Below are 12335 nucleotides of genomic sequence, written 5' to 3' on the forward strand. Positions count from 1 at the left end.
GGGGCGGGGCCGCCGCAGCCGCGGGAGCCGCCGCGAGCGGGATGGGTCCGGCCGGGCTGCGCCGCGCCCGCGGTGAGGGGGAGCGGGACGGGCGGGAGCCGGGCAGGGGGCTCGGGAATATGGGGTGCGATACGGGAGGCGGCTGCGGTGGGCAGCGCTCTCCGGGGGTCCCTCGGGGCCGCCGTGTGAGGGAGGGGCGGGAGGGGGGGTGGGTGTGAGGCTTTCCCTGCCTCGCGTGCCCGGGCGCGTCGTGAGGCGGCGGAGCGGGGCCGGTGGGTCGGTGTGGGGGCGCCGGGAGCCGCTCTCCTCCGGACACGGGAAGCCGAGAAGGGAATTTTAGTCATAATGCTGTGGGATCAGGGAAGGAGCCGGTGAAGACTGGGGTGGGCTCGGGGTGTGGGGGATCCGCTGGGGTCCAAGGGCAGAACGCAGCGGTTCTGGAGTTGTCGCGTTCGTGCCGTGCCGGGGGCAGCGCGGGCGGGGCTCGCTCCCGGCGGGCCGAGCCCTGGAGGCGGCTGCGAGTGGGACCCCGGCTCCAGCCCCAGCGGCTCCGGAGAGCCGGGCACTCCCCGGGGCTCGGGGTTCAACAGATCCACCCTGAAACTCGCCCTGAAGTATTTATGAACACAAAGGGTGACCCTGATCAATGCTGTTAGTGCACTGATGGATTTAACAGGTTGTCCAGAGAAGCTGTTGCTGCCCCATCTCTGGAAGTGCCCAAGACCAGGCTGGACGGGGTTTGGAGCACCCTGGGGTGGTGGGGCTAGAGCTAGCCCTTGGCAGGGGCTAGAACGAGATGGGCTTTAAGGTCCCTTCCAAACCATTCTGTGATTCCATGTTTTCAAGTCAGCTTCAAGGTGAACCAGGTATATTCTCTGGGTCACTTGGCTGAACTTCTCCAAGCAGTAAAATTGGTCTGTCGATGGTGAGAAGGTGCTTGTGTTGATGGCACCACTTATCTGGTGGGGCTGATGACAGCCAGCCTCTGTTCAGGGAAAATACAGCTGCAGACTTCACTCAGGGCAGACTGAAACAGTTTGCTGGTGCTTTGTTGTACTGTCGAGTGAGCTGTTGCCTGGTTCTGCTCTTGATTTATGTGTTGAACTGAAGCATGGGGTCCTTGGCAGAAGAAGGATGTGAACTTGTTGAAGTGGGTCCAGAGGAGCCCATGGAGATGCCCCAGGGGCTGGAGCCCCTCTGCTCTGGAGCCAGGCTGGCAGAGCTGGGGGTGCTCACCTGGAGAGGAGAAGGCTCCAGGGAGAGCTCAAAGCCCCTTGCAGAGCCTAAAGGGGCTCCTGGAGAGCTGGAGAGGGACTGGGGACAAGGGATGGAGGGTGATGAGGCCCTTGCACAGGGTGCCCAGAGCAGCTGTGGCTGCTCCATCCCTGGAAATGTTCAAGGTCAGGTGGGATGGGGCTTGGAGCAGCCTGGGACAGTGGAACATGTCCCTGTCCAATGCATGGGGGGGAAACAGGATAGGCTTTAAGGTCCCTTCCAACCCAGACCATTCCAGGATTTTGTGTCTCCCACTCTTAAATTGTGTTTGAGAATTGAAATATTTTCTACAGTGGATGGATAAATGGATGTGGTATGACTTCCTGTGGAGTAGTAAGGTGGAGAATGAGGGGTTTACTTCAGGAATGCTTATCTCCTGCTGCAGGCTGGCAAATATCAGGGAGTTAATGTATTGCTGTGCATAAAAGTTCCATGGTGATTCTTTGGTGAGGAAATTACTTTATGAGATGGATGTGTGGAAATATTTGGCGTGGGGCTTGTTGTGATACGCACATGGAAGAGAAACAGCTCTGAGAGCAGAGTGCTGGACACAGCTCCATTTCCTTCTTCCCCTCAGCCAAAAAGACTTCTTCATTGTGCGGTCAGGAATGTATAGATGTTGTTGTTTGGGTGCTTGTGTTGCTTGTCTTTGGTTTTGATCCTTGCCAGGACTCCAGGTAGCTCTGGAGCAGTGCCCAGGCTCCACCTCAGCACAGGACCTGCACCCTCCATGCTGCTTCACCTGCTCCAGAGGTGTTTCTCAGGGGCAAGATTAAGCCCTGCCTGAGCAGATGTCTGCTTCTAAAAAATGGTAAAGGTTTATTCTGGCACCATTCTGCCTTGGGCCTTCCTTACATCAAGCTTCAAGAGACTTGTTCTTAAGTTCTCAGGTGAAAAAGCTCTAATAGATATCCTACAGCTTGGTGCTGTGCTGTTATTCTGTGTGTAAAGCATCAATTACAATATCTCTAAGTGAAAGGGGCCCCAGGCAGAGGAAATGTCACACACCTTTCTCCAGAAGGCAGGAGGAAAGAATGCAGCCCTGTGGAGTCCCCCTTTTCTAACTGGAAATATCAGCTTAGCTGGGTGCCACAGCTGGCTTTCACGTGGTGTAATGGTATTTGAGGAAGTCAAGAATCCTGCTATTTTCAGCAGTTCTTTGTCAAAAACAAAACAAAAAACCTGCTCAGTTCTCTTCAAGATGAAAAGCAGCCACCACAGGTGGGAGAAGTTAATAAAGTCACTTGCTGCCAGTGCCACATCCAACAGGCAGCTCCAGTGAGGAAGGAGCAGAGTGAGTTCTGGGGTGGGGGGTTTGATTCAGGGATTTCTGGGTATTTAATCTATACACTCAGTTCCTGATTTCCAACCATCTGGCTGCATTCTGTCGAGTAAGCTGCTCCTACAAATAATAGAATAGAAGTCAAACATATGGAAAATCCCTCAGGTGTGCAGGGGGTGATTCTGGATGAGAAGGAGACACAGTTACTGTCACTGCCTGTCCCTTTGTGTAGCCATGTGTGTTCCTCACGGGAGCCCTCACAGGCCTGGCTCCTGTGCTGGGGGAGCACCATGGCTCCTTCAGAATCCATTTCTGCAATGCTCCAGAATTACAGCAAGTGCCCTCAGGGGTCCATATCCCTCCTCTTCCCACCTCCTTCCCTGGAGCACCCGGCAGGTGGATCTGGAGCTTGTAATGAGCTCTCTCTGCTTGGTTCACAGAGGAGTTGCTGTGTGGGCTGCAGCACAAGGGGTGCCCAGGGAGCTGAGGCTCTCAGGGCTCACTGTTGTTGGCACAGTGTGTCACAGGATGCTTTGTGAAATGTGGTGGCTGCTGCTGCTTTCTGTGTTCAGCTGTGCAAGAATTTAAATGCTTTTAATATCTACTGGGATGGTCAGGGTTGCTATTATTGGGATGGTTGTTAGTAGCCAGATTTGTTGCTTCAATGCATTGATGACTTCAGCCTCTGAGCTTTTATCAACTACTGTGGGCTTGGCCAGCTGGCATTGAGCCTTTTTCTGGTGTTTCCCTATGGATGCTCCATGTCTGCCTCCACCTGTGGATTGGGGTTTCTCAGTGGTCCTGCTGCAATTCAGTGGGTCACTGTCCTTCACCTGAGTTGTCTTCCCTAATATGTTTTTTTAGCCAGATGCAAATAGGAAGTGGAGCAGGGAGCCTGGGCCACTGCAGAGCTGGAAGGGTGTTTGAGGAGCAGACATACTCTCTGGTTGGGTGGTTTCTTTCTGGTGGTTGAACATACCTGTTTATAGTTTGAGGGGAACATGAGATGAATTTAAAAACACATCTGTCTTTGGTGCTAAAGCCCTGGTAAGATGCACATCATGAGTTAATGTGGCCCAGATGCCCAATGGTAACACCTGGGACTCTTTGTTCTCATCAGTACTAATCATTATCTTCAGCCTGGTGTTCCAAGTAGCCACCTTTCATTGCCTTTTCTGATATTTTTTTCCTTTTTTTCCAGGACTTACAGCAGAAGTCCCCGTTGCTTTGAGAAGCACAATGACCATTTCACAGCTCTGTTTGCAGGAGAGGGCATAGAAGGTCTGCTGCCACTGCACTCTGCTGAGGTATGAAAGGGGCAGGTGTGAGTTATCAGCTGCCATTCTTCCACAGCTTCCTGTGGGTGTAATACTCACTGGCTCTTTTCTCCAGCCTTCCCTCAGCTGGAGGAGCACAGAGGCAATAAATCTGTGCCAGTTGGGTCCAGCAGCTGCTGGGAGCAGTGGCTCTGTCCAGGCTGCACAGTTAAGGCTGCTGAGCTACAGCTTGTGCCATCCCACTGTTCTGTGGCTGGTGCCTCTGTGGGTGATTGTAGACTGGTCTGTCTTGAGCCTTCCTGCTGTGGAGGTTTCTGACCTTTTGCAGAGGTGCAGGAATTCCTGGCATAGGAGGTGAGGTCAGAATAAGCAAGATCCCAGCTAAATGTGCTTGAGGAGGCCTCTCCTGCTCCATCTGCACTCACGGGAGGGTCCCTGCCCAGCCTCCTCATGTTACAGGTCCTGTTCCAAGGTGCCCTGTGCTGTGCCTCTTGGCTCAGGTATCTGATACCTGATAGCAGCCCGGGCTTCCTGGGATGTGCTTGTGCTGCTCCTCTCGCTGCACTCTGGGTTGGATGCTCTGCTGGGAGGTTCTCTGCATTGACTGCCTTGGCATGGGCTGGCTTTTAGCACCAGTGAGACTGAGAGATCCAGTGAGCCCTGACCTTTGCTGCTTGGGTAATGTAATCCTCTGCAGAGGAACTGTCTGATTGCTGGGCCCTATTTCTCCAAAAACCCCCTATTCTCAGGTACTCAAACTTTTCAAGTCCTTTTTCTCTCGCCCTTGCATAGATTTTACAGTGCGATGGCATTTTGCAGCAATTTTTGAGGGAGAATCTATTGCCTATTCATGTTTCACCTCCGGTTTGGGCTGAAAATGTCAGGGATAAGTTGTCTGAGTGCTCTGACTGTTGAGTTCAGCGCTACAGTGCGTCACTTGCCGAGGGCTGTGTCTGCTCAGCAGTGGAATTTGAGTGGGGTGCAATGAGCACAGAGCCTCCAACCAGCCATCCAACCTTTTGTGTCCTGATGTTCGTGGATGGTATTGGCAGGAGCAGGACAAAGGAATTCCTAAAGGAATTGCAGAAAGCAACCTAATAATGCTTTTTATACTGATTTGTGTACTTCCCTTGAGATTTTGGTTACTGGTGCATGTTTGAGGGTTAAAAGCCGGGCAGGAGAGTCTGAGGGAGGAATCCTGATGAGGACAGTGAGAGGTGGCTGGGAGCAGGGAAATGCTGAGGACAGGAGTGTTCCTGCTCCCTGCAGTTCTTGCCTCAGTTCAGCTGGAACAGTGGGCATCCAGGCAGTGGGATGTGATTGCCAGCTTAGCATCAAGCATGTTCTTTCAGCATGCTGCTTCCTTTTCCTTCCTTTCAGTGAGCTAAAACAACTGAATCCTACTTTGTGCACAAAAGCATTTAAAACATTAAGGTATGGGAAGCTGTGGAAGCTTTCAATGAGAAAGATTTTGCCCTAACGATTACAGATATAATGTAGAGAGGGGGGATAGGGGAAAGAATTGCTAGGTAGGCTCTGTAAGGCTCCTAAGACAGGTTCCTTGTCCAGAGTACAATTCACTCTGGCTTTACATCTCTGTACTGTGCTTTAATTATTGTGAGTTTTGTTGGAGCTCCAAGTTGAATTTATTGCAGTAGTGCTGGCAAGCAGCACAGGATGCTGGGCACAGCTCTGAACTGGGACTGCAGAGACTTGCCTCTGTCTCTGCCACTTACTAGGCAAGATATTCTACCTAATGAATCTCCTCACTGTTTGTACAGAGCTACAACTTCTAGTAATGCCTGTAAAAATCGCCTAGAAAGTATTGCATGGCTTGGTGTGGGGGATCTAAAATGTTCCAATTTCTCTCTATTACAGGTGTGTGGTAAAAATGGTGCAGAAATACCAGTCCCCAGTTCGAGTCTACAAATACCCTTTTGAGCTCGTCATGGCAGTGAGTAACACTCAGCACTTTCCCTGCTCCAGCTGCTGAGGGCCAGTGGGAGGTGGGGGACTGTGGGTTTGGCTGGATGTCTGTGACAGTCCTGCTGCAGGAACACAGCCTCAGCTCCCCTCCTCCAGTTTTCCAGGAAAAATAAGGATCAGTATCTCAGCATTAAGAATGGCAGTTTAGTTGTTGGAAGGGAAGGCAAACAAACAAGAAAATCCAACCTTCTGTAATTATTCTTTGACTTTGACAAGGACAGAAAAAAAAATTGACATAGTTAGGCAGGGTCAGTTTGTGGCCAGACACCTTCTTTGCCATATCACCAAATGCTACTCAGTTCAGAATCTGTCCAGATGTTATCCCAATCAGCACCATAGTATGGATGGATCTACAACTGCATTCAGGATAATACTGAGCTTTTTGATTTGGTTAAAGGCTGGAAATCTTTGGAAAAAGTCTTCTGTATTGTTCTTCCCCATCCACTCTGTGATTGAACTGTCAGGAAACCTCTCTCCAAATCTTGTGATTTCCACGAGGGACTTGAGGGCTGTCACTGAAGTTCATTCACTGGTGATGCAGAAGGCTGATGTTGACCATGGGAGCTGCTTTAGGCAGAGTTTCTTTGTGGTATTTTGGACTTTGTCACAATTAGGTTTGCTGCTGCATTTCATGGGCAGCATTTGTGTGTTGTTAGAAGAGCTTGCTTATGGAATCTCCCAAGGTTTTGTTTTGTAATCTGCTGGGCATTTCAGTCAGCTGAAGGGATCCCTAGGCTTGGTGTTGGCCACTTTTAGCCTGCTGCTTCCCCAGTTCCTGTTCCCAGTTCCTTTAGTTTATGGGAGCCCGGAATGAAGATGGAAAGCTGCAGCTGATGTGATTTCCATGAATGGAAGGGAGAGCCTCTATTGAGTTCCTCTTGACAATGTGGCCTCTTCAAGATTTCTGAGAAATACATGCCTTGAGATCTGTTTCATCCAAAACAGCCTCCAACCTTTTATTTCAACCATGAAAACCGGGGGCATCAGTTTGTTCTTCATTGTGAATAGGGGACCCCAAAGGCAGCCACAGCTGAGAGTGGCTGCTGCTCACTTTGCCGACTTTGACAAGGAAGGAAGAAAAATTGACATAGTTAGGCAGGGTCAGTTTGTGGCCAGACACCTTCTTTGCCATATCACCAAATGCTACTCAGTTCAGAATCTGTCCAGATGTTATCCCAATCAGCACCATAGTATGGATGGATCTACAACTGCATTCAGGATAATACTGAGCTTTTTGATTTGGTTAAAGGCTGGAAATCTTTGGAAAAAGTCTTCTGTATTGTTCTTCCCCATCCACTCTGTGATTGAACTGTCAGGAAACCTCTCTCCAAATCTTGTGATTTCCACGAGGGACTTGAGGGCTGTCACTGAAGTTCATTCACTGGTGATGCAGAAGGCTGATGTTGACCATGGGAGCTGCTTTAGGCAGAGTTTCTTTGTGGTATTTTGGACTTTGTCACAATTAGGTTTGCTGCTGCATTTCATGGGCAGCATTTGTGTGTTGTTAGAAGAGCTTGCTTATGGAATCATGCAAGGTTTTGTTTTGTAATCTGCTGGACATTTCAGTCAGCTGAAGGGATCCCTAGGCTTGGTGTTGGCCACTTTTAGCCTGCTGCTTCCCCAGTTCCTGTTCCCAGTTCCTTTAGTTTATGGGAGCCCGGAATGAAGATGGAAAGCTGCAGCTGATGTGATTTCCATGAATGGAAGGGAGAGCCTCTATTGAGTTCCTCTTGACAATGTGGCCTCTTCAAGATTTCTGAGAAATACATGCCTTGAGATCTGTTTCATCCAAAACAGCCTCCAACCTTTTATTTCAACCATGAAAACCGGGGGCATCAGTTTGTTCTTCATTGTGAATAGGGGACCCCAAAGGCAGCCACAGCTGAGAGTGGCTGCTGCTCACTTTGCTCTCTGATCATCCAGATGAACATTGCTTTTGCTGACAGCTGAGCTCCCTCCCAAACCCACCCCTTTTCCCCCCACTCTTATCCAGATTGGCCATGTCTGTTCACAGCTAAACCAGTAACCTGCCACAGAATTGCCCTGACCAGTCTGGGGCTGATGTTTGTGGCAGTGAGGCTTTCCTGGCCGTGCTCTTTGCTCTCTCAGTGCATCCTGTGTGAGAATAAGACACCAGTACCTGTGATAAGGATCCCAGGAGCCTTTGCTCCGAGCACACCTCTCCACATTCTCGTTGTGTCTATTACCAGGATAAAGCTACCACCAGATGCTCCTCAGTCGATTGGCTGCTAATTGAGGAGGGCTGCCTTGAGACAAATCCTTTGTAAGCTTGTTAGCACGTGCCTAAAGGCCAGGGGCTGGTAGGCATAATTTTGCAGTGGTTTAATTTTATTTGCTTTCAGTTTTTCGGCATAACAGAACTTAAAATTCCCTGGGAATTGAGGGCTGGGGTTGTAAATGTCATCCTTTGGTCGTTCAGCAAATCCTAGCAAAGTTGTTAGTCCTCTTTCTTATGAACAAGTTCCTTTTCCAGGGTCACTCAGCAGACTGTGCTGTGGAGCAGAGAGCAGAATATAGACCCCCTCCCCCTGATGTCCTGTGAAAATCCCGTGCTCCCAGCAGGATCTGCTGTTGTCCAGCAGCATTTCAGTCTGGTGTGGTCCGTGCAGGCTGAGCTGGCTGCAGAGCTGGCTGCCACCACTGCCGTGCTCGTGTGGAGGCAGCTCGGATCTCACGGAGCTGTCAGGTACCAGCTGTCAGTCGCTGGAAGTTTTGCAGGGAGGAGTGGGTGTGCAGTGAAGCTGTTTTGCTCCTCAGCACGTGGCATTGCTGTTAATCTCCTTCACCATAAATCTGACAGCAGCTTCCTCAGCACTGACATTCAGCTGCTTTCATCTTTTCCCCTCAAATGCTGTGTGGGAACCTTTGGAGTGCCGAGGTCTCAGGCTGTGGTAGGAAAGCAGAGGTCACAGGGGTGACCCAAAGACACCCCCATGTTTTACAGATCTCTGGGCACCCTTCAGCCTGATACACTTGTGCTTAATTCCTCACTGGGGAGGGTCATCCCTCACAACACAGCCTGAACAGAACAAAGGAAGTAAATTGGCAAAAGTATTTTTCCCTCAGAACCTCCAGTATTTGGACCCTAGAAAGCAGTGGGTGTGCTTTGCTCACATACAGTTTGAGAAATAGGGCTGTCACAGCCGATTTTGGCAAGCAATTCCTTGTTTCTGGGCTGGCTCACACAGGTCCCCTGCCCTTTGTAGAGCCCAGTCCCAGGAACAGGAGTTCTTCTGCTTGGACTTGTGCAGAGGTTGTGTGTGTGCCTGAGACTGTGCTCCAGGGATGAGCTGGGGCTTTTCCTGGTGATGCCTTTACCGTGTGTCAGGTAATTGTCTCTGGATTTACACTCTGCCGTTTGCTAATGCTCTATAGCTTGGGTTGGAGCATTTGCAGGCAGATTTGATGTGTATTCCAAGTCCTTGGAAGAACATTCCCCTCCTTGCTCTCTTTGCCAGTCCTGTGCATCTGAGGAAGTAAAAGAGAATCAGCTTAACAAGTCTTTTCTTGTCATTTGGGAGTTTTGAATTTTTTTCTTTTTTCTTGTCCTTCCTTCTAAAACAGATTTAAGCAAAGGGTGTTTTTTCCACACCTGTCCAAGGTCACTGTAGTCATTTCCACCTGCTTTGTTCCCAACTTGGATTCACATTAATGGATCAAAAGTGTTGTGCTCTTCAAACACATATCCACTGCCTGACACCTTTTTTACCTTATACTTGAAAAGAACCTTGACTTCTGTTAGGCTTTGTTATCTTGTCATGTTTTTCCTTTCTATTTTATCTTTTTGTCTGTGTCCTCTTTTAAATGGAGCTGTTCCTCCGATGGATTGTCCATGCCTCTCTGGGCCTCATCTTGCCTTCCCTTCAATTAGATCAGTAGATTTGACATTGCATGTCTTCTAATTTTATCTTACAGCCAAGAAAATTCCCAAGTATAAACTTAGTTTTCATTTTCTTTCTGTTGTAGTTGGAACGCTAAAACGGATTTTTTAAAAATGTTATAATTAATGAAAAATCCAGAAGGAAAGGTACCTCTGCCACATATGAGAGATGCAAATATTTGTGAGCCTTCTGTGATGTACTGGGGAGGAGAATTTGGTTTGGGTGAGCAAATCCAACATGCAGGAAATGGCCAAGAGAGAGACATGTTGCATATTTAATGTTATTTGCAATTAATTATTAGGTTAGATGAGATAGCTGGGGCTGGAGGGTTTCAGCTTTGAACGTGGTAGGGAGTTGTGTTCCTGTTATTTTTAATGGTGCCTCAGCCCTTCATGCTCACGGTTGATGTTGACCATTTTCACACACTTTAGGGGATTTATAGGATTGGGTCCCTAAAACTACAGGTTGGGAATAACCCCCCAGAGACCTGACAGGATCTTCTGTATGTGCTGGATAATTTCAGTTGCTGCGTTAGTGGTGCAGATGAGAAATCTCTGACAACATTTGTCAGTGATTTGCTCCTCTTGCCACAGTGCACTTCATGTTCAGCACTCACTGCTAAGAGCAGTTTATGGTTTCTGTTGCAACAGAGGGATCTTTCTGCACTACTATATAAAAATAAGTCATGATTTGGGGAAAAAAGAACAAAGACCAGGCGCTGGGAGGTTTGCAGCAGCATCAGCTCCCATTGCCTGTGCAGTTGTGTTTTGTGCTTGAGACCAAACTGCTGTGGAGCCCCACATGTGCCTGATGTGAGTCAGTGCTGCTTTCTGCTTGACCTCCTTTCTTGGTGCTGCCCACGGCATGTGCTGACACATATCTGTGCAGCTGGGAGCCTGAGCTCTTGGACACACACGGGGAGCCTTGCTGTGTGCTTCTGTGCTGCCTGAGTGCTGCTCATCAGGCCAGGGCAATTCTGCTCCTGCAGTGAGAATTTGGGTGGGGGTGGCTCCTCTGGGTGCCTGTTTGGTGTGGGGGTGTTTCTCATCTGCAGCATCACTCAGAGTCTCTGACAGACCTGTGGCAGCTCAGGAGCCTCCTGCCTGGCTCTGCAGGTGAAAGCTGCAACATCTGAGATCCCTGACTCTTCTGGTTTTAGTGGTGATTCAGTGTTCTTTGATTCAGTTTGGGTTGAAGGGACCTTAAAGCCCATCCCACCCCCTACCACGGGCAGGGACACCTTCCCCTGTCCCAGGCTGCTCCAAGCCCTGCCCAGCCTGGCCTTGGGCACTGCCAGGGATCCAGGGGCAGCCCCAGCTGCTCTGGGCACCCTGTGCCAGGGCCTCAACACCCTCACAGGGAACAATTCCTCCCCATCTAACTCTGCCCTGTGGCAGGGTGAAATCATTCCCCTTTGTCCTATCACTCTGTGCCCTCATCCAAGTCCATCTCCAGATTTGTAGGTCTCCAATGTTCTTTACATTTATTTGATCTGCAGTTTTTTATTTACAGGTAAGATGAAGTAGGAAATTAACAGTGGATGGTTCTGTTTCAGCTCAGTTTAGTTTGAGTGTCAGAGGTTCTAACAAGCTGAGTGACAAGTTTAATTCAGGCTACAAATGCTGCAAGTTTATTTCAAGTCAGAACTTACTTCTCATGGAGTAAGCAGCAGAAATACTCCTCCATCATCTCTACTCTCATCCTGTACACAGGGTCATAGCCATGAAAAGCAAACATCCATGGTGCCAATGTGAGATGTCCTTCTCTTGTGCCTGACTCTCAGGAGCAGTCCCAGTGATTCCCAGTGGATTTGGCAGTGCTCCTCACTGCTGTCCCTCAGCCTTCTCTGCACTGTTTGCTCACTGGCAAAGCTTTTGCTCCGTTCCAGCAGCTGAGGATCTGGCCCAGGGTTACATGCAAGGGTCACCATCCGGGACAAGTAAAATCCAAATGCATTGCTCATTTCACAACCAGCCTAACATTCTTTTGTCACCAGTGTTAGGAGATTTGTAGTTGCAGGCATATTGTAAACAGCTCCTTGCTATTTTGGCTGTCAGGCTTCGCTGGAGAAGAAGAAACTCTGAATGCTGGAGGTCAGGTCCTGACTGCCAGAACAGCTTTCCATACACTTTTTCAAATTTATTTTCCTTTTCAGCATCAGCATGCACTGTGTTAAAGTTTTTAGATTTGAAGTGTCTTTACTTAGTGACTTCTTCCTGTTGCCTTTAGCAGATTGGATGTATAAAGAGACTGCTTAAATTCTGGTGTGCTGGGTGTGCTCTCCTCCCTAATGCTGTGGTGTCTTAAAGGGTTTGATTTTTCACTTGCTGATGAAGTGATGCTCCTGCAAGAGAACCTCTGAGCCCCCTTTTGCTACTTAACACCCAACAGCTCGGGGTGTGCTGGGAACAGATAAATGCTGTGGGAGCTGCACAATGCACAAGCAGGCTGATGTCTAGCAGGGGTCACATCAGCTCTGTGGGTTTGTTCACAGTGACAGCTCAATGTGTGTGTTCACAGCCCAGCCAGGCCTCAGAGGCTGCTGCTGTCTTGCTTCCTAAGTGCTGCAGATTGTTTGTCAGGCCACCTACAGTGCCCTGTCCTACAGTGCCA

At 49.3% G+C, this 12335-nt stretch overlaps 1 protein-coding gene across 1 annotated transcript in view; it reads left to right on the forward strand.

The window, feature by feature from the left end:
* The first annotated feature begins 9 nt into the window (after positions 1-9).
* Positions 10-12335, forward strand: part of SEC14L5 (SEC14 like lipid binding 5) — a 39273-nt gene continuing 26947 nt past the window's right edge. The window contains exons 1-3 of the mRNA XM_039731849.1: positions 10-72; positions 3759-3864; positions 5713-5788. Coding sequence (XP_039587783.1) covers positions 5726-5788 — 63 coding nt within the window. The 5' untranslated portion in view covers positions 10-72; positions 3759-3864; positions 5713-5725. The remainder of the gene's footprint in view (positions 73-3758; positions 3865-5712; positions 5789-12335) is intronic.

The sequence above is a fragment of the Passer montanus genome, unplaced genomic scaffold, assembly GCF_014805655.1.
Source record: "Passer montanus isolate IOZ18808 unplaced genomic scaffold, ASM1480565v1 scaffold8, whole genome shotgun sequence".
Taxonomy (NCBI): Eukaryota; Metazoa; Chordata; class Aves; order Passeriformes; family Passeridae; genus Passer; species Passer montanus.